At 34.8% G+C, this 26,860-nt stretch overlaps 1 protein-coding gene and 1 pseudogene across 4 annotated transcripts in view; both read left to right on the top strand.

Moving 5' to 3' along the window:
* LOC141451695 (ATP-binding cassette sub-family G member 1-like) overlaps window positions 1–26,860 on the top strand; it is a 137,077-nt gene that overhangs the window by 18,507 nt on the left and 91,710 nt on the right. The window contains exon 1 of one of the 4 annotated variants that reach the window (XM_074123207.1): window positions 9,256–9,274. The exons of 2 other annotated variants lie outside the window; for them this stretch is intronic. Coding sequence is in view for 1 of the 2 variants with exons in the window: in XM_074123204.1 (XP_073979305.1) it covers window positions 23,224–23,272 (49 nt within the window). In the remaining variant the exon portion in view is untranslated. Of the gene's footprint in view, window positions 1–9,255; window positions 9,275–23,035; window positions 23,273–26,860 lie in introns of those variants that run through there. One more of the 4 variants, XM_074123204.1, reaches the window with a different exon arrangement.
* On the top strand, window positions 18,771–18,952 carry LOC141451939 (U2 spliceosomal RNA; annotated as a pseudogene).

Below are 26,860 nucleotides of genomic sequence, written 5' to 3'. Positions count from 1 at the left end.
TTTTTTTTTTTTTTTGAGGAATTCTTCACTTTTCTACTTATTTTGGTGAAAGTAAATAAATAATTGTTGCTTACAATTACTGCAGAAAACTTCAGAAATAGACAGTCAGTAACGAAGTCAAGGATACGAGGCTTTCAAAAACAATTTACCTTGGTTAAATTATTCAAGATTAGACATACACCCAACTGCAGAGCAAGTTCCAGGCTATTTATCTTCCAGTAGAAGTGTCAACAGTCACTATCTAGTTCATCCTGTAACAATAATGGTGCAACTATAATGACGAACCTCTTTCTTCCACGTTGTAACAGTTGGATTAGAGTATGAAAATTTTATTAACCCTTTTTGTAAAATACGGCCGTTGTAAAATAGGCACTCACAAGTTTCGATTTAAAGTTTTACTTCTGCTGAAGAATTGTTTCCTTCTTTTAAACTTTTTCACAACTTGGCCGACATAGCCGCCCGCCCAGGAGTCAATAAATTCCAACTTTCTTACTTAGTTCCCTCTGTAGGAAAGTATCCTTTCGAGACCTGTGCTTCGTCTAGATGTAAGCTTGTATTTTTTCGTTTGGTTAATTTCCATTCTTATTATTTGATTAAAATTTTTGTTCAAATAAATATATTCAAATACATTTTTTACCAAGGATTGCTTACATTTCTTTTATCCCAAACGACAGCGATAATTCCTGTGATTGTCCATCTTCTTAGCGAGAGAAATGTACAAGAGAACTGGGGAGTTAAAGTTATTTTCAGACGAAATGTAATTTGAAGGCTTGAGCCAAGATATTTGTTAAAGAAAAATATTGAAGTGAACAACCATATAACCCTTCGTACTCTGATCGCTCACTTAAGAACTCCTAGCACGTCTGTACACCACTGAGCACAAGTCGACATGTATTCGTCCTGTTTCCTGTACTTCCTGAGCCAGTGCGTACGAGTATCCGTATGTATCAGTATTTATAGAGAGCAAAAATATTCCCTTAAATTTTATTTATATATATATACGTATATATAATTTGTCTCATAGTTTGCACAAGTTATTTCCTTTGCTCTTGTCGACAGCTGTTTTCTATGGTGATAGCCTGCATTGTGATGAGGCTCTCTTCAATAGTTCAGGGAAATTCCATGGATAGAGGGGAAACTTGAGAAAATGACGTTCAGGAAAATTGTAAACGTCCTCAACTTAAGGGGAAAACAGAGTTATCTCATTTTGTATTTGATATTTGTACTCTATCCTTAGCGATAAGGTTTTGGAAAGCACGAAGGAAAATTTTAGGTCTTTCTTTTAGGCTCAAAATGTTGAACTTCTGAAAAAGATTTTGTGAAAAACGATTGAGTCCTTAGTAACTATCTAAATTTTAGCACAAAGATCTCGGACTTGTGTTTCCTAATGTTAACTGAAGCCAAAGGAAAATGTTAGCAGAGAAACGAAATAAAAACTTGTACTAGATAGATAAGATAAATAAATCTTTGTTATAAATATGTATAATAAATACAGTCATGAAGTGCCAATGTACAATACATTATAACCTTCATAACAATGGTATGTGGGAGAGCTTAAGAAGTGAAGGATAAAAATGCAGGGAAAAAGAGGAAAAACCTGCAGCTAGTGTAGAAAGTTAGAGGAGTGTGTGTTTAATTCTGTTGTGCCTGTAGGATATAGAAGGATCTGTAGGAGCTAAGTCGCGGTTGAGTGGATTAGGATGACAGTCTAGAATGGAAAGGAGTTTTAGCAGACAATTTTGGAGTGTACAGGGATAATGGACGCACTCTTGTAGAGTGAGTCAATTCTAGTGCGACGAGAAGTGTCTGTCGTAAGTCTGTTCTGTGTTGTCTGGAGTTTTTTTGATGTTGCTACTACAAGTCCAGGCTCCAGGTGGAGCAGGTGTAAAGCCTGAGTTTACTTTGTCCTGAACGTGGAATAATGAAAGTCAGTTTCTTGTCCAAAGTTAGGCCTAGGTACTTAACGTGGGTATCACCACGGGATCAAAGAATTATTAAGTCTAATTTGTCGATAAAAGGAGGGTCTTGCGTTTGGTGAAGAGTATAACGTTAGTCTTATTGTGGTTTATTTTAATTCTCCACTTAGTGCAGAATTTGGTTAGTCTGTCGGTAGCAAGAGTAAGTCTGTTGGTGATGGTGTCAAAAATGTGTACTAATAATGTGCAAAATTCATAATAAGCTGATTCTGATAAGCTGATTCTGATAAGATGATTCTGATAAGCTGATTCTGATAAGCTGATTCTGATAAGCTGATTCTGATAAGCTGGTTTGTCAGTTTTCTAAATTCTTCTTCAATTGATGCGATAAAATTCTCTCCCCTCTCCAAATGTGATAAGTCCTAAATTGATGTAATTAAACTAAACGATTATCATTATATTATTACCCCTAGTATTACCATATCTTGTTTTTGCTGATCCATTACGTTAACAAGTTAATCAGTTAACCCACTGATTGGTTATGTTGATTTCCCAAAATTGTAACCATGAACATGACCAAGACTCATGAACGGATTTGTTTTGGTTAACTATATGCAGAATAGTGGTGTGTGTGTTGGTGGTTTAGGATAAGGGATTGAGTAAGGGCTAGTTTAGGAACTACTGTGCATATCCCCTCCTCCTGGAGTAAGGTATTCATATTCAAAATATGATGGCTCGATATGCCCTAATGAAATTCAGTAATCTATTCACTTTCATCCTAATCCTTGGTTGTCCTATTGTTTTGTTAATTTACCGATTTTAAATGGAATTAGGGCATGATTATGCTGTTTTAATGTCTGGGTATTAATGTCTCCATATTTATTTCTGGGTAAATAAATATGTTGATTAATTTTTTTAAAATATGTTTAAACTTGATGCGCTACGTTAAGTTGTACATCATGTGTACAATGTGTTTTATTAACGAGTGGGGGATAGATAGAGTAATGAAATTGGAATTAAAAAGTTTGTGATGATAAACTAAAGAAGGATACCCAAATGTAGCAATGGTTTTATTAGTGACTTCAAACGAGAGATCTGCTTAAAAAAAAAACCCTCCGTCTCTAGCCTTCATTTTTGGTGATCCCCACTGCGGATCTTCGAAGGTCACTATGATAGGGATTTAGCTATTCCCCCGTAAATCATGGCAAGTTGGAGATGCAGCTATGAAAGGGGTCGAGCAATGTCCCTAAGTCTTGGCTAATGATGTAATCTAGATTAATATTATTTTTTTGGCTTTCTTTTGGCATTGGCTTTCGCCATACAGCCAGCATCGTCTAGATGCTTATCACTTATCACTCTCCATTCTTACTTATAAATACAGTCGCTTCACACATTCATCCCTCTACTATATACAACTATTTACATACAAACTTACAGCTAATGGATGGATCAGTACTCTATATTCCTGCCATCCTTATAGCTTAACCGAAATTAAAATCACGTAATCCTTCTTTAATCTATTTCTTCCATTCATTCTAATTCGGCTATAACTTTTAAATACATTCATATTTCACTGCTAGCTCTGCTACAGATTTAAGCACATAGATGTTGGTGGAGAATATTATGTCTTCGTAGCGAAATGGTGCATCTAAATACCTGTATATGTCGTCAAACATTCGTTTCCTTTCCACCACATAACGTGGACATATCATTATTATATGTTTGAATATATCTAGATTATTTCTATTCTAAGAGCACCGTTATCCTCTATCAATTAGTTGATGTAGATCAAATAGTTGTATATTTGACCAAAACTTTTGTGGTCATCTTCCAACAAAAAAGTTAAGAAGTAATCTTTTTCTGACTTTCCTCTTAATAAAATTTCCGATGTTCTAACTTACAAATTTAAACATTTTCCTCAGAATGCCCCTCCGCCCCCCCTAAAACGAATTTCCCATAAAAAACTATTCAAAGAAAATTATAGATCTATGTACGTACGAACTTGAGGAAACCAGAGAGAGATGCAGTAGCTGTATGTGAAAAATTGGGGAAAGGCAAAGTTGGGACCAAAGCAGCTTCAGAAGAGGTTTCAGTGGGACTTGATCGAATTATATAAAGTTTCAGCAACCTGTGATTCTAAGTTTTTTGAAATATTAAGCACATAAACAGACAAACGTTTTCCGTAAACCAGTTTTCTTTTTCTTTAGACTAAGGGGTCCTTAAAACTGGATTTTTCCGATCGAATATCCAAAATTAAAAAACAAACTAATGATAATATCGCAATAATTTATTTATTTTGAGAATCTAAATCTAGAAATGGCAGTTAAGATAGTTGAAAGTGGTTCTCTGAAAAATATTTTACGAGTACAAAAAAACTAACCGGTTTTTCTAGTTAATAAGCAGCGGTTGTCAACGGCAAAATACTTGGCAAAGTTTGCAAACCGGATTAATTAACGTCCTAGAGCCCGGATGGGGGTTACTGGAGAGCAGATGATTTCTATCTCACTCATTTTTTAAACAACATGAATTAGAATAAAATAAGTTCAAAATACTTTACTTCGTAATGGAGCTCCACTCTATTTATTAGAAATTAAAACTGGTTTTGCGATTTTACAATAAATGATTCATTATTGGACTGGTGGGCGGATATTTAATTATTAAGATGAAAAAAAAAGTAACCTTGATAAGGGTCAGGGCAAAAACCGGAATTCTTTTTAATTAAAATCAAAAAAATGAGATAAAAATCCGCATTGTATTCGCAGAAATCTGAAATGTGTTTTTCCATAATGAAAGAATAGCGGAAGTTGCTCAAGAACAGTTTTAGCGATGCCTCCTTCAAAACTAAGAAAACGGAAAAGTGTTACGTTATATTTTTTAAGATAATTCGCCCCTTTTTCGTGAAAAACTAAAAAAAAAAAAAAAGGGATAGTTCTATTGTGTAAAATGGTTTTTCCAATTGTTTTATCGATATTTCGATACTTTTATCGAACTCAGGCGTTATAGTGGTTTGAAATTTGAAGCAAATAGAAAACCTATAAATTTCAACCTTTAATATCTCATTACCTATTATCACTAAAACAATGCCACTTATACCAGTTATAGAGCTAATATTTCTCTTCAATTTGGTAAAAGATTCATTAAAATCGGAACAACAGGAAGAGAGATATAGAGGTTTAAAGTTTTTAGGAAACCTCCAAAGTTTAATCTTCAATATCTCCATAACTATTATCACTAAAACAATGCCACTTACTCGTATACCAGTTATAGAGCAGACTTTTCTCTACAATTCGGTAAAGAATTTATTAAAATCGGAACAACAGGAAGAGAGATATAGTGGTTCGAAATTTGAAGCAAATAAAAAAACCTATAAATTTCAACCTATAAATTGGAGGTCGTTTAAATATGTCGTCTTCCGTTTGTGAAAATTTCTCTACCCTTCCACTTAATACTGCATTTTATTTTATTTAATATGAAACCCATCTGGGCGTATGGAATAGAGCTGAGGGGTTCAACCAAACGCTCCAATCTCCGAAAGGATTCAATCTCTACAATCTAAAATACTTCGAACTATTTGTAAACGTTCGATTTTATGTATCCAACCTGGGACTATACACACTGACCTTAACATTCCTTTTAACGCACAAGTCGCTGAAAACAAGATACAGGAAACTCCACTTCAGCCTGCAATCTCATATAAATCCTCTAGCTCCAAAATCTTTCTTCTAGAACTCTTCCTGATAACCCGGACAAGACGCCTTAAAAGACAGTGGCCTCGTGATCTCCTCTCTTGGTGAAGAGAGTGACTAAACAGTCTAATGTTTTGGAGTGTTACCAGTGGGTAACTTCTCCACTCGTTACCTTATCATTTACTACTCTATTGTATCTTTGTTACTTATAGCGCTAACGCGCTGATTGTAGCACAATAAACGCAAAAAAAAAAAAAAATTATTTAATAAAAAAAAATGAGAGAACAACTGCTCTAATTTGGAGCCTTGTGAGAGATATGAAAGAGAGAGAGAGAGAGAGAGAGAGAGAGAGGTTATGGAGAGAGCTTAAGTCTGGACCATCCCTGTCAAAACAATAATTGTTCACAATGTAGTGCGCCAAAAAAAAATTTAAAAAAAATCATCTTGCCGAATCCGTTGGTGACAGTCTTTTATTGCCCCCCCCCCAAAGAACTGTGATAGGGCGGGGGCTCTAAAAAATGTACCGGAAAAGGCAAAAAAATGAAACGAACAGAGGTAATGACTTTCACTTTTTTTCAGACAAACATAAAAAGAAAAAGCAAATATACTTTATATCGGTTCAGTGAACAGAACAAAAATAGATGATGTTTTTGATATTTAAAAATAAATGGAGAAAAAAAATTTTCACTCGTAAAAATGATATTCTAGAATTAAAGCAAAATATTTTTTTACAATAAATCTGAACGGGAAAATAAATAAATAAAGGTAACCTAAGTTATCCCAAAATACCATTGGGCGACTGTCTGAACATCTATGAAGAACAAAAATGGCGTCAGCCATTTCGCTTCCGGACGTTTACACTGAAAAAAAAAAACAATAAAAAAACGACAATTCTAAAGGATTGATATTTTAATTTTTTTTTTGGCGTTTATTTTTGCTCCAATCAGCGCGTTGGCCGCTATAAGTAACAGTGATAACAGAACTATGAATTACAGAGGTACTCGTATACAGAGATACTGGGAAAAGTTACCCAGTGGTAACACTCCAAAACTTTAGGCTATTAGTCTTCACTTGAGAGGAGATCACGAGGCCACACTGTCTTTTAAGACGTCTTGTCCGGGTTGTCAGGAAGAGTTCTAGAAAAATGATTTTGCAGCTAGAGGATTTATATGAGATTGCAGGCTGAAGTGGAGTTTTCTTGTATCGTGTTTCAGCAACTAATATTTTAATTTAAATAGAAAAAAGAAAAAAAAAATAGTAACTTTGTGCTTCACAGGAAGTAGAGATGTGTGATCCACTGAAGTTTTTGAAACTGTGATCAAGTCCGCCATGGTTTTTTTTTTATCCCTCGTAGCACGGAAGTATATTTGCACTTCCTGACCGTTAACTGAACCTTTATCGACCATCAGGGGTAATTGATCAGTCTAGTGTAGAGGAAAATCTGCGAGTCCACCAGTTCAACTGAACGGTGTAACGATTCCTCCAGCTGACGTAGTACGATACTTAGGACTGTACATTGACAAGAGACTCACGTGGAACCCACATGCTCGACTGAAACGACAAGACGTGAACAGACGCTACAAGCTACTTAGTAGACTACTTGACCGCAGATCCAAACTCGACGTGAATCACAAACTGACTATTTACAAGACCCTGTTAAGACCCATATGGACATACGGAGCAGAAGTGTGGGGCTCAACCAAACCCTCTAACTCCAAACGCCTACAGATATTACAATCTAAAATCCTAAGGAAAATCCTCAATGCTCCATATTACATTTCTAACCTTACCATACACACTGACCTACACATCCCTTTCGTCACTGACCTAATAAAGTCTCGCTACCGCAACTTTCACAGCCTCCTAGCTCTCCATCTTAATCCTCTTGTCCAACAACTCTCCTCTCCTCACCTTCCAGACAATCCTCCTCGTCGCTTGAAGCGAAAATGGCCTAGAGATCTGTTGTGATTAAATCATTGTGAAAGAGTCTCACCAGTGGGTGATTGCTCTAACCATGGCACTACAAGAGAACTGAACCAGTAAGATCAAATTTACTTGATGCAACAATTGTTGCAGTTGTAAATATACAAATAAAGTGAAAAAAAACTTTTGGCTCCGTGTAATTCGCAAATGCACTTGCTTACAGTCAGAAATCGCTAGGAGATGTGGTATAACAATTCCCCCTCCCTTTGTCTCATTTTTGGGTAGAAAATTCATTAAAATCGAGGACTGATTGAAGATATTCAGCTTTTACCGGAAGTACCGGAAGTGCACATTTTTAAGGAACTTTTCTTTTTAAAAGAAAAAATGTGCCAAGGCGAGACTAGTGCGTGATGGAAACATAGTTTAAGTCAAGATCACTACACCAAACTGTTTAATGAACCTCTGGATTATGGATGAAAGTTCGCAAAAGAACAGGGATTACGACGGCGAATGAAATCAAAAATTAAGGGTACTTTTTGTGGGAGGGAGAGTGAGATGAATAGGCTTTTCTCCAAACTGATATTTCAATAGAAAGTACGGTCCTATTATATTGTATATTACTAAGGAGTTAGGCGCCACGATAGCCGAGCGGTTATACGCTAGACCCGCAAAGCTAAGATGTATTGTTGGTTTAGTGGGTTCGATTCCCCGGTCTAAACCTTGGATTTTATTTGATGGTTTTAAGCTAGACCCGCAATGCTAAGATGTATTGCTGGTCTAGTAGGTTCGATTCCCTGCTCTATGCCTTGGATTTTATTTAATGGTTAATAAAAGAAATTTACAGTAAACTATGTTAGCTAGGCGCCTCCGTCCGCTACACCTAATAGGTGGTTGGACGTAAAGCCCACCTGAAAAATAGGCAATTTCTTTACTTTACTTTACTATTACTAAGGAGTTTTACAGGAAATATCTCTCTTTCTACCGGAAATACCATTTTACTGAGAGTGTGTTTCTACTTTTTGAGATTTTCTAGACAATTTTCTCTTTTCTAAGTTTGTATTTTACTCTAAATTTTCTTGCAACTATTTTAACTGATTTTTTTCGGAGAATTTTCTCATTTTAGAGCTATGCTAATAGACTTCTTCCAAAAAGAGGCATTTCAATGTAATGTACGGTTTTACAAACTGTATGATGTGAATAACAATTAAAATATATTTTGAAATTAAGAATTAAAAAAATATATATATTTGAAAACTTTAATATAAGAAGTCGTATGATTGGTCATACCAGATTATTTTCGCATGTATTAGCTATATAAATACAAATAAATTATCCACATTCTACACCAATAAACCACACGAACATAATTAATATAATTTATTTATTGCAAAAAAACATTACTTGCTTAAAATGTAAAAAAAATTGAAAGTAAAAAATGAAATCCTATCCTATTAAAACTGTTACACCATGATATTAGCAGTTTTTCGGCTCTGTTACTTGTCACTTCCGGTTACCTTGACGGTTAGCACTGTTTATTTAAATTATTACCATAATATATGTGGCACACATTTATAAAATTTCTTCCTGACGTATTATAACAGATAATAGTAATGAACTAGACGAAATAAAGTAGACAGCTCGGTTATACTTATGTACATTTTGTTCTATGTACGTAATATTTATATTACTTTTTTTTGATTACAGGTAAGTGACAGAGTTTCATATGTATACTTCAAAGCTGTTCACTATGTAAGTACGTTAATTAAATATTTATACATTAGGCTACATGAACTAAAGGTATAAAAAAGGACCGGGAATGGGAATAAAACTTAACAACTTCCGGAAACCAATTCTATAAAAAGAGGCTCCAATTAAAAACTGCTATTACTTATCCAAAAACCACAAATAAGTGTCTGTAAAAGATTACCGAAGTAGTCTAGCGCGTCTAATTTTTACTAGCACATCACTCCTTCGTTTCCCGCTCTATTCCAGAGCATGAGCTAGGCGCCACGATAGCTGGAGCCGTTAGAAGGTACTAGATTTGATTCCCGTCATTTTAGTGAATTCTTAACTGAATTGTGAAGAAAAGTTAGCTCTATAACAGTCATTAATTGCACCTTTCTAATGTGTATAGTTACTGAGATATTAAAGGTTGAAATTTATAGGTTTTTTTATTTGCTTCAAATTTCGAACCACTATATCTCTCTTCCTGTTGTTCCGATTTTAATAAATTCTTTACCGAATTGTAGAGAAAAGTCTGCTCTATAACTGGTATAAGTGGCATTGTTTCAGTGATAATAGTTACGGAGATATTGAAGGTTAAACTTTGGAGGTTTCCTAAAAACTTTAAACCACTATATCTCTCTTCCTGTTGTTCCGATTTTAATGAATCTTTTACCAAATTGAAGAGAAAAGTCTGCTCTATAACTGGTATAAGTGGCATTTTTTTTAGTGATAATAGGTAATGAGATATGGAAGGTTGAAATTTATAGGTTTTCTATTTGCTTCAAATTTCAAACCACTATATCTCTCTTAGTATTGTTTCGATTTTAATGAGTTCTGTACGGAATTGTAGAGAAACGTTTGCTCTATAACCGATATAAATAGCAATATTGTAAAGATAATAGTTATTGAGATATAGAACGTTAATTTTTGGTGGTTTTGTAATTTGATCATTTTTCATACCTTTATATCTCTCGCTAGCTGATTTCTGTACCTTTTGGCGTTTAATCAACCTTTATACTTGACGTTTTCTTAAAGAGATATGATACTAGAAGTATGAATGAAATGTTTGGGCATTTAGATAATATTATTTCTATTGGTTACTTTTAAAATAGTTACCCTTTTTTTTTCTATTGCTATGGAAACTAGGTTTCAAATTGCTTCACAGAAGAAAGTAACTCGTCAATAGAAATTTCAAGCAATAAAAACCGCTCGTGCTCTGTATTATTTGAATAATGTTCGCTTGTGTGTGTGTGTGTGTGTGTGTGTATTATGTTCAAAGTGAGAGCATATTATGTAAGAATGGTCTGATGAGCATGCATGTTAGATTCCTATGTCTAAAAGATGTATTCAAAACACGGCTACGAAACCGGAAATAAGACAATTTGGATTCTGACTCTTTATTGACTACCCTTTCACAAATATTCACCATTTAAGTATATATGCGCTTCCTTCTCCAATTTTTTTATATGGTTTCTTAGCCAGAAATCGTTAGCCTATTTTGGATATCTGGTACTACCATTTTTTGCCCTTGTGTTTATATTCGATTTTTTTTTTGCTGTCTTATAGTAAATAAATATCTTACAACATCTTACGAACAACCGCTATGAGAAAGAACCAATGTGGTGGCTATTATTGCTAATACTTAGCGGTATATCCACTGGTCGTTGTTGTTCAGCTAGAGTGTAGAGACCAGCAAGTACATTCGAACCCAGCATCTCCGCGTTGGAATCCAGTATATACGCTAACCACTAAGCTAATCCCTCCCCCCCCCAAAAAAAATCATCAAAATCTCTTGTAGCAGCACACATTCAAAATATCAAATTTGGACTCCCGGCAGAAAAAGATACAAATATTTTAAAGCTCCTGGAACTTCAAATTCAGTGATTTCCACTGAGAACACATCGAAAAAATTGGAGACAATCCTGATATTTCCTCTCACGTAATCCAGTAGGACAATCTATATAAAGGGTGACCTACCCGTCCACAAATATTAAGAAAGCAATCGATGTTCTACACATGTTCACTTTGATTGGAATTTCTATATAATGTTACGATTGGTAGAAACGATTTGTGCACAGCTGGGATGGACCAATATCCAAACTGTAGAGCCTGGTTTAATTATATTGATTTGCTCTTATATTACCCCTACTTTAGCTTTCTAAAATTAATTAACTAGGCTTTTTTCATTCTATCCTAAAGTATCAAGGAGTTAACTTCCTATTTCAGATTAGAATAATCCAGTTTTTGTTGCTATTAATTACTAGTTAAATAGAAATTAAAGTTATAAATATTTTCAAGTCTGGAAGTGCTAGATAATATCGTTGATTTTATTCGTCGCTCGCATGTTTATTGTTTCTCTGACCGGTTTCAGACTTTCCTCCATCTTCAGAGGGTAGATTATTCTGTTTGGTGAAGAAAATTTAACTTCAAAAGTTGTTTCCGTCACACACTACACTTTCTAGTAGTCAGAATTCGCCTGCAGACTTGGTAGATGTACATTGCATTATTTAAGATCATTATTATTAATCCCAATGTTTTATGGAGCTCCGAATATGGCTAATTTAATGTAAAATGCGATCGAAATTTGCATACGAAAGAATTTAATGAGTAACTTTTGCTAAAAATAATTACTAACAACTTTTTCCAATATTCCCAGAGACTCCTCGCATTTCGCACTGCTACGACGAGTTGAAGTGGCTTTTTCCTGTCTATCGCCGCCAATATTTTTTGGCTTCTTTCCTTTTTCAAGTCATCCAGTCTCAAAGGCCTTCCTATATTTTTCAACTCCTTAAGTTTAAATCCTCCATCCATTCCCGTAACACTAGATCTCGCTTTGACAAATCCTTCCTAATACGTGCTACCTCTCTCTGGAACTCCTTGCCTTCATCTGTCCGCCATGCTACTACCCTTTCTATCTTTAAATCCCTTCTATTCAGTTATCTCCTTTCTATCCAGCTTCCTCCGAAATTCTAATTGTTTTAATTTATTTCCTTAATTTCTGCTGTTATTTTTATTTTCACTTTTTGTAAATACTTATTTATTTATTTATTTTCTGTTTAATCACAGGCCAAACTGTTAAGGCCTCTATTTGTTCCTGTATTTATTCTTAGGAGACAATTGTCCCAGAATAATAAATTTCTTTTCTATTTCTATTTCTATTTCTACTATTGGAGACGGACGTAGTTAAAATGTGATTGTATTAAAGAGAGTTGAAAACGCCTTATTTTTTTTGGTCTTATCGAAATTAAACTGATCTTTTTCGATAGTTTTTAAGGTTTCCTAAAAATAAAAAATCTTTATAACTTTAAAAAAAGTAATAAATTGACGGCCATTAAAATTTATGACGTCCAACTTTTTAGATTTAATGGTGGTACAAAAAGCATCCAAAACAAAAATGTAGATGTGGTGGGGGGATCTTTAATCTTAAACGGAAGAATTGAAGCTGAATGGGTTGAAGTAAAATCGGAAATGGCTCCATGTACTAACTTTTAATTTATTCACAGTCTGTCCTTAGTCACTGAGGTTGCTTATTCAAAGTTAGTGGATGCTGTGAGTTCTAAAGTTTCTTTCTCTAATTGTTTTGGTAGTTGCGCTGACTGGGTTCGCAGAGGATTGCCAGTCACGTTTGTCTATCATGATAGGCAGTACACTCTTCTGAGGTTACAAAATTATGATGAGGCAGTTCTAAGTATCTTTTAGAGATATAAAGGCCCTCCATTTTTTAGAGGTAGTTCCTCATTTAGGTACCTCCATCTTGAGGAAAGTACTTAGGTTCTTCTTTTTGGAGGAAACGGTAGGAATGGGAAAGCAAAGATCATATTAGGCTAAGCTTCCCTCTCCAACGTCACCGATTCTATCATCTCTTGCCTTTGCTGTCCGAGAAGCCGACCTCTCCAACTACGTTTCTGAATAAAAAAAATCCGGTTCAACGTTTTAATGGACAAAAGGAACAGCTCAAAAAGCCTGACTGAAAAAGGAAAATTATTTCAAAAAAAAAAAGAAAAAAGAAAAGAAGAAGAAAATTCGTGCGTGTGGCATACTCACACGATTTCCTTTTACTACAATTCTCAAGAATCTAATTGACAAATTTTCCCTCCAACTCCGATCATTTGAGTCATTCCCACGCACACTATATTGTTTTTAACAGTACATTACATTCAAATTTACCAATACAGAGCAGTCTAAACCAAACCCTTCTTCGAGAACTACTTTGAAAACGAATTTTCCGTTAAAAAAAAAAAAAACTGAAACAAGAAAAATGTGAAAACTGTGAATGTGTTGGGCGCGAACGGAATTTATCGGAAAACCTTGGAACCATTTTCGAGAGAATGAATAATCCATTGAGTGAAGCGATATTTCCGGTTCAGGATATTTTTTATATACAGCCTACCGGAAATGCCGCTTTTCTAAAGAGGTTACGATTTTATTTTGCGGTTCTCGTTTACAACTTCCGTACACATTTTATACAGTTACCACTACCATATTTTTTTTTTTCTAGCCAAATATTTTAAGTAGAGCTTTTTTTGGAAAGAGAAAGAGATAAAAGTGAAGTAAGACTCTGCTCTAAAGTGAGATTCTAGATGTAAAGTGCGATGTACAGTACTATTTGCGTAATATTTAATTATGATTGGTCTATCTAAAATTTCTGGAGCAAGAAATGTACACCAGAAATGCGAAGTCACAGAAAGTTTGTGTATGTGGGTTAGGCTTATTTTATCCGACAGTTGGATCTTGATCTTCTTAAAGATCATTTGGAACCGTTTTGCCTTTTCCTTCGACTGTAATATTTTCTTACGGTGAACTTTTTTCAATTCTGAAGCCAACTGTCCTTTTTCTAAAATCCAGTTTTAACAAAATTGTAAGTTTAATTACGTAAATAGAAAAGAAAGTGAAATGACTGTCTACTCAAGATCATTTTTTAACAAGGTCAACTTCCTTTAGTGTCTTAAGATCATTGTAGAGCGAAAAAAATAATAAAATAGAAAAATAATGAAAAAGCGAATTCAGAAATTAGACTTCTTTATAAATATGGTAATAAATACAATCTAAACTAAAGGAGAAAGTGAATACGTAGCAATTATAATAATTGCAATGTTATGCACTTTATATATATATTATGCACTTTGATATTGCAATAAGGCCTTTTTCTTCCTGCATTTTCCTTCGTACCCTGACCTTCGTCAACTTCTATTGGAATAATGCCATGTCTTTAATTAACACACAACACATGTTGTAGTTCATGCGATGCATGATCATAACTCAGTACCACCTGTGTCGACGTAATATTATATTTAAATAAATTAAAGAATGTCAGAATAAACTTCATTTATTCTTCCTTTATATAAATGGTGCCTTATTCCAAAAAAAAATATTTCGAAGCGTAAATTACCTCTTACTCCTATAATAGAATATTTATGGAAAAACAAAAATTTTTCCAATGAAAAACATTGATTTACCTGGTGGAAATGTCGTTGGAGTAAAAAAAAATGAAAATCTCAATAAATCCCCTTGATAAAATCCTTGCGTGGGATGGGATTAGCACTTTCTAGGAATTACACAGGACGAAAAAGGAGACTATGCTTCCAGAGCTAAGGATGGCGCAGAATTGGACGGTAATAACCGGAATAGATTTGAGAATACCTAAAGAATTAGCATTTATCGCTGGTTTAATGAATACCAGTTTATTGTTCCTTGGAAAAATCTGTTGAACCCTATGTTGGGTATTATGAAGGCTCTTTTTTGGAAACGGGAAATTCAATACAATCTACTCCCGCCTACACTTTAATGAATAATTACACACACAAAAATGTTTGGCATTGGGATACAGTTAGTTCGAAGGAATCTGGTCTATATTAGGGGGGATTCTATCAAGGATCATGAGCAGGGCTCCTTAATTTTTCAGAGTCTTTGATGCTAGGTAAAAATGCTCTTGCATTTTCATGCTGCGGAAGAATGTTATTTCTGTTAATGGAAGTAAGGTTTTCCAACTCCTTAAGTTTAAATCCTCGATACATTTCCGTAATACCAGATCTCGCTCATCTGATCTCTATATTCCCTCTCACCGTACCTCATCCTTTGACAAGTCCTTCCTAATACGTGCTGTCCGCCATGCTCCTACCCTTTCTATCTTTAAATCCCGTCTATTCAGAATCTATCCATCTTCCTCTGGAATTCTAATTGTTTTAATTTATTTCCTTAATTTCTGCTGTTATTTTTATTTTCACTTTTTGTAAATACTTATTTATTTATTTATTTTCTGTTTAATCACAGGCCAAACTATTAAGGCCTCTATTTGTACCTGTGTTTATTCTTAGGGGAGAATTGTCCCAGAATAATAAATTTCTTTTCTATTTCTATTTCTAAGGTTACTTCTCAGAACGAACCATATTCAATGGTGCTTAATAGAACTCAGATGTGATAGCTTGCCCTTCGGGAAACCCAACTAGCCAAATTAGCCAAAAGAGATAATTAAAGTACTGTAAAAAGAGGAAGTCTTTCGTCACATCCCCATTAATAGGTTACACCTCCGGCTTAGCATGGCGGCTAAGTTAGAACCTGAGTGCACCTGCTTATGCATCCAGGGTGATAGAGCGTACCCGTGTTTATACTTTTTTTATTTACCGACTGCAATGCTGTCATTTTGAAAGAAGATTTAGTAGGCTCAGCAGTTATCGGGGTTTCAGAGGAGTACAATCTTCTTAGATTATGTTATTTATCACATACCTTAATTTGAGATGGGTGTTTTAAAGTAGGAAGTCACGTCTAAGCGCAGGTGGGTGGTTGAATAAACCTATCTTTATTGCATTGCTCTATAACCTAGCGGTGCCCTAAAACCTAGCAGTGCCGTATAGCCTAGTGGTGCCCTAAAACCTAGCAGTGCCGTATAGCCTAGTGGTGCCCTATAACCTAGCAGTGCCGTATAGCCTAGTGGTGCCCTAAAACCTAGCAGTGCCGTATAGCCTAGCAGTGCCCTAAAACCTAGCAGTGCCCTATAACCTAGCGGTGCCCTAAAACCTAGCAGTGCCGTATAGCCTAGCAGTGCCGTATAGCCTAGTGGTGCCCTAAAACCTAGCAGTGCCGTATAGCCTAGTGGTGCCCTATAACCTAGCGGTGCCCTAAAACCTAGCAGTGCCGTATAGCCTAGCAGTGCCCTATAACCTAGCGGTGCCCTAAAACCTAGCAGTGCCGTACAGCCTAGCAGTGCCCCTGTAACCCTCCAAAAAAATAATAATACCTATACATTCGGTGAAAATTCCTCAATATTCTTAATTTTATCCAGGGAACTTTTCTTTTTGAATATTGAGTAAAATAGAAACATAAAATAGAACAATTTTCCTCTATTCACAAAATGAAAACATTCAACGTTATATCGTTCTCATTTTTATTTTACACCAATTAAATGCGTGCTAAAAAAGAATTAATAAAACAAACAAAGAGTAGATATAAAATTTACCAGCAATACTGTAATGGATATTTCGTGTAATTGAGAAAATGAAATTCATTCATGGCCTGCAGGTGTTACTTCCTGCACTGCAGCACAGGATGTTCTCTGAATTTGGGTCGGATTTTGTTTTAAAATTGTTGTTTTCAATATACCCTATATACAAGGGAAATAATTTTCCATATTCAAAACGAACACCAATTAATATATTTTCTCTGTTAGCATCATTTTCTCTTTTTTTTTTAGCCAATTCAAAAAGAGAGATTTTTATTTAAACCAAAACAGTTTTTGTTTATCGTATTTATCGTATTGGCGGGATTAGGCCCAAAAGAATGAATGCTGATGTCTTCAGCATGAATGAATTTAATAATGGCGCATCAGAGGCTTCCCTCGCCTTTATATCATCATAATATCAAAGCCACCTTAATATTATCACTCACATTTTTAAGCTTTCCTGTGCTATGTAAATATGTTTGAAAGTAAATTTAATAGAATAGGAAGCCGTCCAGAGCTAAAGAAGCCAAGTTACCTGAGTTAATGAGTTCCCGAACTCTGAAGAATGGTTTAATATTGCATAAAATAAATGCAGTAACTAAAAATGATCACTTCTGCTGGCCTCTTTAGGTTTTCTCATCTTTGAGAGATTCCTGCAGTTCACTTTCCGGTTATGTTTTAGGTCTACTTCCTCTTTTCTCCACCCGCCTTCCTTTGTCTTCTCCTATAAATCAATATTATGAGCTGGGGCGGGTGAAGGTCTAGTGCAGGGGTTCCCAACCTGGGAGTGCTGGGGAAACGATATTCCAGGGGGTGCGAGTAAAGTCCAGGTAAATAATAGGACATTATTATTATTCAAAATATTTTTCATATTTTTCTTTCTCATGATTCAAGATATTCTGGGTGAAGGCACCTACACCCAGAGGCGGAAAAATGCGAGAGTTTTAGAGAGGGTTAATCTCTAGTGCCCTTAGTGCGTAAGTCCCACCACCTCGGCAAGGTTGGACACCAAGTGGGGGTCAAGGTCTGAAGGGCCAGGGCCATAAAGAGGGCAAACAAAAGACACCGAGATAACCCTGCAGTTGAAGTTGGAGAAAAACTGATGCTGAAGAGAAGTCTAATGTAAAGGATACAGGAAGGCGCGGTTGTTGCTCCTTCTTCTCGCCGATGAACGAGATGCACACTGTAGCCTGGAAAGAAGAGAAGTGAAAACACAGCGATGGTTATAAAATGCGAGGCTACAGAAGTTTGGCGGGGACCAGAAACGCGGGAAAAGGCGTGGCGGGAAAGTTAAAATGAGCCGCCAAGTAGAGCTGTGTTCGACTGAACATATTCATTGAGCTTGTTGAGAAAGCATCTCATTTCTTTTTCGTTTTATTCGGTTACATTTTACATCTTGGCGCCACGGTAGCCGAGCGGGTTAAGAGGCGAGACCTGCAAAGCTAATATGCATTGTGGTACTGGGTTCGATTCCCGGTCTTGGCCTTGGATTTTATTTAATGGTTAAATGAGAAATAGTAAAGTACGTTTGCTATTCGCCTCCGTCCACGACACCTAGTAAATGGTAGTTGAACGTTAAGCCCCGCCTGAAAAAATAGGCGATTACTTTACTTTTTACTATACTTTTACTTTTACATCTTGGGTTGTTATTATACTTTCTGGTAGCGAAGTATAAATTTCACGGGGATGTGAGCTTCGAGTGAAATTTCTGTAGCAGTACGGGACGACAAAAAAAGGTAGCGAACCACTGTTCTAGTGGTCAAGAGGGTGGCTTTGTAAATGGGAGATCCCCAGTTCGAATCTCGCGTATGACTACTTTTTATTTATTAGAGAAAAATTGTTTGTAGTAAAGTATGAGCTTCCGCCCCCTGATCACAACTTATTGGTAGTTAGACGTTAAAGTAAAAAAAGTAAAGAAAAGTAATCGCCTATTTTTTCAGGCGGGGCTTAACGTCCAACTACCAATTAGGTGTCCGTGGACGGAGGCGACTAGCAAACATACTTTACTATAAATTTCTTGTATTAACCATTAAATAAAATCCAAGGCCTAAGACCGGGGGAATCGAATCCAGTACCACAATACATATTTCTCGACCTTTTGGCTAAGATCAAAGTGTAGTATCTGTACTTATCAGCCTAATATCTGGGTGGACGTTAAGCTCCGTCTGAAAAAAAAATAGGTGATTACTCACATTAAGAGCTGTGGAAACAACAATGTGTAAAATAAGACCGCTTGTTTTTTACCCCTCAAGGTGATCTTACTATTATTTATATTGGAATTATGTTTAATAACAGAGATTTAAGTAAATTACTTGATGGCAAAAAAATATATATTCTAAGATTCACTATTCTTAGAAAGATTATTGCAAATCACTGAGAAAAATGTTTAGTGAGAAAGAACATTATATATATCCGGGAAATGAGAATATCAAAAGAGAAGTTATTAATAAAAATCTCGTAATCTTGTGAAAAAAAATTAATATAAGTGCAAATTATTTTCTTATAATTAATTTCTATTCTACCTGATCATGTTTGAGAAAAAGGAAAAAATAAAGGAACAAGAAAAAGTTCCCACCTCTCTCTCTTTTTCCTGCAATTCATCAGTTGCGTAACTGATTTTTTGCTCCTAAGAGAAATATAGTAAATTATATTCGCAAAATAAAAAGAAAAATCAAAAGAAAACAACAAAAAATTACAATCGAAACCAACGCTTTTTGCTTTAACCTTGATGCAACTATTAATTTTTTTTACATTATATATTGCAATATTAGATTAACCATTCTAATAACTATAATATGGCATATTAGTTTATCCATTCTAATTATTATAATATGGAAAATTTAAATAGTATACGTGAGTCGTCACGTTTTAAACCATATTAAAGAAATGTGCAAGATCATTTGGTGATTAGGTTGGTTAACTTGAATGATAGTTGGAATGAGTCAGTCGTCCTTTTTCCCTTTTTCTTTCCTTGGATCCTGAAGGATAAAAAAAAAGCACACAAAAACTGGTTTGTTGAGTCTTTAACATTGATCTTGCACTGGCTAGTTGAATTTATTTTATTCATCTGAACCGGATATGATCTAAAGGCGCACTATTTATCTTCACTAGTGATCAAGTGTAAATCAAATGCCTAAACTGACCAAAACAAACTTCTTACACGAAGATGACGTGTACAAAAGGAAACTTGCTTATCCACGCACGGATCATGAGGCTGATCTAAGCCTTGGAGTTTGATCTGATCAAGAGAATTCCCAGACAATATTGTACAAAATTTTCTCAGACTTGTGACAGACTCAGCACGACTACATGAGATTGTTTCCCTTATCACCACCGTACGTACACTCCTTAAATCCAAAACTGTCTGCTACACTAAATCTCTCAGTGACTCTCCTTTTCACTAAAGATTCTCAACCTAACCCATACTTAAAATAATTTAAAAAAAAAATAATAATAATAAAATTGAAAACAATTAAAAGTGAAATCAATTTTCAAATTATTACTCCGAAAAATTTGCTAAATTGCTGTACACTTTTTTATGATATCATGGTTATGGTATTTTTCGTCCAAATCCAATGATGCCCGCTATTATTTTTGGCAATTTGATTTCAAATGCACCAGTGAATCTCCTGTTTTCGAAGATACTCGTAGATTCTATTTCCTTTTAACCATACAGCCAGCATCGTCTAGATGCTTATCACTAGAATATCACTCACTCTCCATTCTTACTTATAAATACATTCGCTTCACACATTCATCCCCCTACTATATACAACTATTTACATACAAACTTACAACTAATGGCTGGATCAGTACTCTATATTTCTGCCATCCTTATAGCTTAACCGAAATTAAAATCACCGTAATCCTTCTCTAATCATTTTCTTCCATTCATTCTAATCGGCTATAACTTTTAAATACACTCATATTTCATTGCCTAGCTCTGCTATAGATTTAAGCACAGAGATGTTGGTGGAGAATATTATGTCTTTGTAGCGAAATGGTGCATCTAAATACCTGTATATGACGTCAAACATTCGTTTCCTTTCTACTACATAACGTGGACATATCATTATTATATGTTTGAAATCCTCCTCCTCATTGCAATCTACGCAAAGAGGAGAGGACCTTTTGTTGATCCTGTGTAGATACGATCCGCACACCGCGTGGTTCGCTCTCAGCCTGCTTATTGTCGTAACAACCCATTTATTAGTGACAGTTCCCCTTAAACCATGGTTGTCTAGGTAACTGATCTGCCATATTTTTGTAGAATCTTCCTTTATTACCATTGCTGTAATCTGTCTGGCCATTTTTGTAGTGCTGCTTTTGCAATTATGCACTTGATATCGGTGTGTGTGGTAATTTATAATTAGCCATTTCCCCCACTATTGGTGGCTTCCTTTGCAAGTTTATCAACAATTTCATTCTCTTTTATACCACAATGATAACCTGTATAAGTCGTCAAACATTCGTTTTCTTTCCCACCACATAACGTGGACATATCATTATTATTTGTTTGAAATCCTCCTCCTCAATGCAATCTACGCAAAGAGGAGAGAGGAACTTTTGTTGATCCTGTGAAGATACGATATATTACTGGTGTTATTTCTAGTGCAAAATTAGGAAAAAAAAAAAAATTATTTGTAATTTTATAACAATATCTGAGATCAATGAGCTCTGTTGCCTTTTTCTTGTTACACAGCTGAATCAGCTGGATTCGAATCCAGGTCTTCTGCGTAGATATCCACCGCTGATGAAGAGTGTCCAGGATTCTTATTTCTTGCTCCAGGACCATTGTTATTGTTATTATCTTCTCTTCAGGGTATACTTAAGCTAAAAATTAAATTATTCTTGTTTTTCTTGACTTATACACGACTATTTAATCCAAATCTTCTCTGTAAACTGGATTATGTGGTTACATTTTTATATTATATACTCGTACATGTAGCTATGTTTTTTTTTGGTCTGCCCAACATTTGTATAAATACAGGGTCATTTTTTTTATATTGAAATGAATATTTAAATAGTATTATTGAAGATTCATGTTATTGAAGATCTGGAGATGGGTGCGCCTCATGGTAATGCTGTAACTTGCAGCTATTTGTCCAGTTTTCTTCCTTTAATTATCTTCTACCGTCTTCTTTTCTTGTTCTTCTTGTTTATACTTTCTGGTCCAGTTCACCTTGTGGTAATCATCGTTACAGGGAAAAAATTAATTGAATAGATAATAGTATAAGGTAAATCTTTAAACTATTTTAATATATTTAAAAAGATTTTTTTTAATCTTAAGTGAATTGGATAATACATTATTATAAATTCATTTGTGTTTCGTTTGATAATCACTTCAAAACAAAAAATGCATTAAATACCTCTTCTTAATCATGAATTAATTGATTTCTTAATTCATTTTCCACCTCGGGGTACAGGTGTACTTCCCTAATGGATATTTAATTGTGACGTATCTGATTAAATTTGGTCTAATTATGTATTATAACATAATGACGACACCTTTAAAGGAATCATATTGTTTATCGATTCGGTGCTAATAATAAGTATATTTCAAGATTATAGATGGGGTTAATCTAATGACGAAATCATCAAAGTTCCGCTCTCTTCCAGTACTTACTGAACACACACCATATTCTGTGCTTGATTTTGCTTTTACATATTTATATAACATATAGTTGGACTGCTAAGTCTATTTGCTGCGATAAAATCAGTCACTCATAAAATATTGCGCGCTCAATGTATCAACATAAACTTGTATTGATCTACATTCTTAGAGGAGCCGCAGTAGCGGACTTAACATTAGTAGTTTGGTCGTAACAAACGTAATGGATAGTTGAAATACATAATAAGTTTAACGTACTTAAACTCATATCTCTCTAAGACCATGAATTCAATACTTCTCTATTGAAATTAATAACATACTTATAAGAAAATTCCATGTCCTTCAATGGTTATTCTGAGTTCAACTGGTTTTCTACACGCTTTTCCATATCAAGGTCATAAAATTTTCATAAATAATAAACTTTAAGTTGCTAATATTTGAAATTTTCTATAGTTTATCATTTTTTCCAACTGTTTTGAACTGCAAATTTCTACCTCCTTAGCTTTGTGAACAGTTTTCTTCTTAAAAGGAAGTAGGTTTATGTTAGCTTATATAAGTTTTGAGCTTTGCAAATTTATGAAACTACAGTATTGAATTTAGCGAATTTTCTTTTGTGCCAGTATATTGGCTTTTCCGTAGTTAGACTTGGAATAAACTTAATTTTGATTATTTGTCATATTAAGTCAGTGTAAAGTTTGTGCTAATCGATACCCCTTTATTTTCTGATTTAGGAACTTCTCGAATACAACCAAGATAAACGAGACTGAATTTAGGATAAATGAAAATTATATAGAAAAATCAAACTTTTCCAATCAAGTTTTCCAATAGCCTAACCGAAAGAGATGGGGGAAAAAAACGAAAGAAAAACCGAGACGGAGTAGTGGAGAGTAGCTTGAATATTGGCGTCTAGTTTGAAGAGATGTTATTATGGTGGCCCTACCGGAAGACAGGCGGAGGAATTTCCGCCAGGTGAGAAGTAAGTTTGCCACTTCTCACGATGTTCTTGAGTGTTTGCAAAAAGTGAGAGAGAGAGAGAGAAATTACAACTCTAAGGCACTCACTCACTAACCTACTTCACATAGTTCTTCCATCTCTAGCTCACTCACGAATGCACATCTGTGCGACAAAGATAAAACTCCGAGATGAGCGAGATCTCCTATTTTTCTTTTGTTTCCGGGGCACAAAATAATGAAGCAATTTCTCGACAACTGTTGTTTCTTAGAAAACATTTCTTCAATTTAACATTTTCAACTATAATTTTTGTGTGTGGGGCGATGAAACCAGCTTTTAATCTAATTCTGATTGATTGCTTTGAAGTCCATCAATTGATACGTTGAGATTTCTCCTCAAAGAAATCTCTTATGGATTCACTCTGTTCATACTTCGATAAATTTGTTCAATAAAACCTCATTTCCTGAACTAGGCCTTTAAGAGAAGGCTGTAGATGGGAAAATCACGTACGGTGTTTTAATTTCAGTCTCATTACACAGTTATTTTCAGTATACTTATCTTCTATTTGTCTAACAAGCGCTACTGTTCTAATAATTGAAGAGCTTGGTGTAAAAAGGAGTTATCTACAGTTTTTTAAAATTTTTAGTAGGGACAAAAGACTAAATATGCTTTAAGATGTATTCCTTATGTTGTGTCTGCTGTAAGGATTAATTAATATGTTGTGATGAGGTCATTTGGGGCTCAATTTGAACTTCTAGGGCATTTTTTAAGCTTGCTATAAGCAAAAGTTATTTTGCAGCTAACTCTTTTTTGCACCAAAATCATAATTTTCAGTAAAACTTGAGTACATATTAAGTACTTTAGTCCACAGATTTCTTGTTTTTGAGCTTTTAAGTGGCACTTTGTGTCTTGTCGAAGCGAATGTTAGATATATTATTATGCCTGTCAAAAAGAAAAATAATAATATCTACCTAATATAAACATTAAATAAACCTAATAAAAACATTGTTGTTTGATTGATGGCGTCATCTTTTCTGTTTGGAGCAAAAGAAAGTTATCTGCAGTAGAAAACTCATTTTTGCTCCAAATCTAACCTAGGTTAGAGAATAAGTAATAATAAACGAGTCTTTATGCAGACTCGTTTATGCACCAAAAGATGTAGAATTGAACATACAATAGGGGGGCGCCAATAGACACATTTTCTGAAAAAAAAAAAATGTAGATAACTCCTTTTTGCACCAAGCTCTTCAATTATTAAGGTGCCTGACTGCGAGGAGCATATGGATACTAGATATACCTAATATACCTAATTTTACAGTCAGAAAAATAAACACCCTCCTCTAGAAGTGCTCTACCCGATTGCCTTGCCTTGTAGTAAGTTATCCCTGAGCTCCTACTGGAAGAATAGGGTAGATTTTTTTCCAATTAGTGTTGTTTAAAATCAAATTTATGATTTTTGTCTAGACTTTAGTAGGGCTGGACATGTGGTTAGGATGAGCGTCGAGGACATTTCTTGGTGCGAGGAGTGTTGGGAGGCTGAAGATGTGATGCGAGGACGATATTGAATATCGTCTACTGGAGAGCGCCAGCACAGAACAGGACTGTTTGGCGGAAACTGGTTGGAAAGGCCAAGACTCAGCAGTGAGTTTTAGTGCCTTTGGAAGATGGTCATGATGATGTGGATAAAAATACGTAGTAAGAAAAGAAAATAATAAAAGTAACTACTGCAAATCAATATTAAGGTTATAAAAATCATGTGAAATCAAGCACGTCAAAGAAGATACCATTCTACAACCGCTATTTCCGAGCTGAAAATTGATGATACATCAAAAAAACTATGTTTCTTGTTTGTTCAAACAAGTAGAAGAAGATATACAAGAAGTAAAATGTTAATGAGAGCAAAGTTTAAAGTTTTATGTGCGTCAGACTAACTCGCATCCTCAGGTAACATGCCATCACGTCACACCAACTGTAACTTTTAATTAATTCTGTCTTAAGCGCGATAAGTTAAATGAATTTCATTACTAACAAATTTTAGCACATTTATTACACTTTATTATTAATTAAAAAAAAAATAATAAAAGTTAAGTCCAATCAAAGATTTATGCGGATTTGAAGAAAAAGATACGGGAAAGCTGACTTTTTCAGTCAGATTCTGACTGTTCGGGTGGAATAATTTCTTCAAATATGGAATTTTTATTAGATATTTCTTACTTATACATATTTCAGAAATGTTTGTTAGAAGCGTACAACATACTGTGATGCGGATAATTCGATGATCCGCATAAATCATCTGTAATCCGATGATTTTATAGTTAAGTTTCATTTTATGAAATGTGATAAATAAAAGTAATAATATACAGGAAAATTATTAGAAAAAAATGGTTAAAAGCTCGGAAATCTATTCAGTAATGTTGCATTTCCGGTTCATACTAAAAATTTGATATTTTCTTTAAGTGCTATCCTGAATTTTTCTGGGATGATTTTCCAATTCCTGCTGGACCGATCCTCGGTAACAATTCCATAGGAACTTGTTAGTGTTGATTTGAATCATTCCCTCTTGGTTTCCTTATTTTAAGGGAAGTTCTGCAGAGTGGGAGGAAGTTATAAACTCTTTGGTGCTGCTTCAGCATATTGTACGATTCTAATATTTGTATATTATTTAAGAGTTTGAAACTTATGACCAAAATTCCGCATTGGAAGAATGTCCAGTCTAACGGAGTTGCGGTTTTTCTGTACGGCTTTTTTCGAGATTTGAGATTTAATTGTGGAAACTGAATAGTTTTCTTATACTAGGTAATTTGAACTTAATCTATTTTAACTTTTTGTTGAATAACACCATCTTTAGAGAAGGGACAGACACGCCAAGCTCTGAAGAAAATAAAGCTAAAAGAAAATTGAAATTTATTCATTGAGAAAATCTAAAAATAAACATTTTCCATTAAGAGCCACGCCTCATCTAGACATAAATTATGATGTCCTAAATTCGCCCTTATATACTGGCAGCAGCGGGCGAGAAAACTAATATATTTCCTGCGAGAATATATGGTCTGTACAATCCGTGAAGCCATTAACAATGTCACTTTCAGTTGTACATGAGTTGTTGTACAATCATAACTCTTGGTCTCTAGCTTCTGATCTCTTCGGCTAGAAAGGATTTAGGGAAATCTGTACTCGATCAATGAGTTGGAAAATTTGCGTACGTTTTATTTAATATTTATTTAAGGGACATCAACAACTGAAGTTATTAGTTCCTTGGAAGTGTTTTCAGCCCACTGCCGGCCACCGAACAGTGTCCTGTCGTCCTTCACCATGTACAGTGAGCTGTAAGGAGCTCCTAGAAAGAGAAAACTCTAAGGGTGGACAGCTGGATTGGATCCGGGGAACACCGCTAGGAAAGGGTCTTCAACCTTTTCTACACTTTTAGGGAACCCTTCGGAGCTCATGGTCTTTCTTGAAGGAACCTCCATGTTTAAGTAGCAGATAAAATAGTTCATCAAAGCTTTTCTTCTACATAAATTCGCAAAATTTTATTCTTGTATCTTTATTTAATGTTAAATACAAAACATCTTAATAAGACAATTGTACAGATGATTACCATTTTAAGAGCGTT

This window comes from Rhodnius prolixus, unplaced genomic scaffold, assembly GCF_049639745.1.
Source record: "Rhodnius prolixus isolate KJV_2025 unplaced genomic scaffold, Rpr scaffold_14, whole genome shotgun sequence".
Classification (NCBI taxonomy): Eukaryota; Metazoa; Arthropoda; class Insecta; order Hemiptera; family Reduviidae; genus Rhodnius; species Rhodnius prolixus.
The sequence above is the reverse complement of the archived record's forward strand: the minus strand, read 5'-3'. Positions and strand labels throughout refer to the sequence as shown.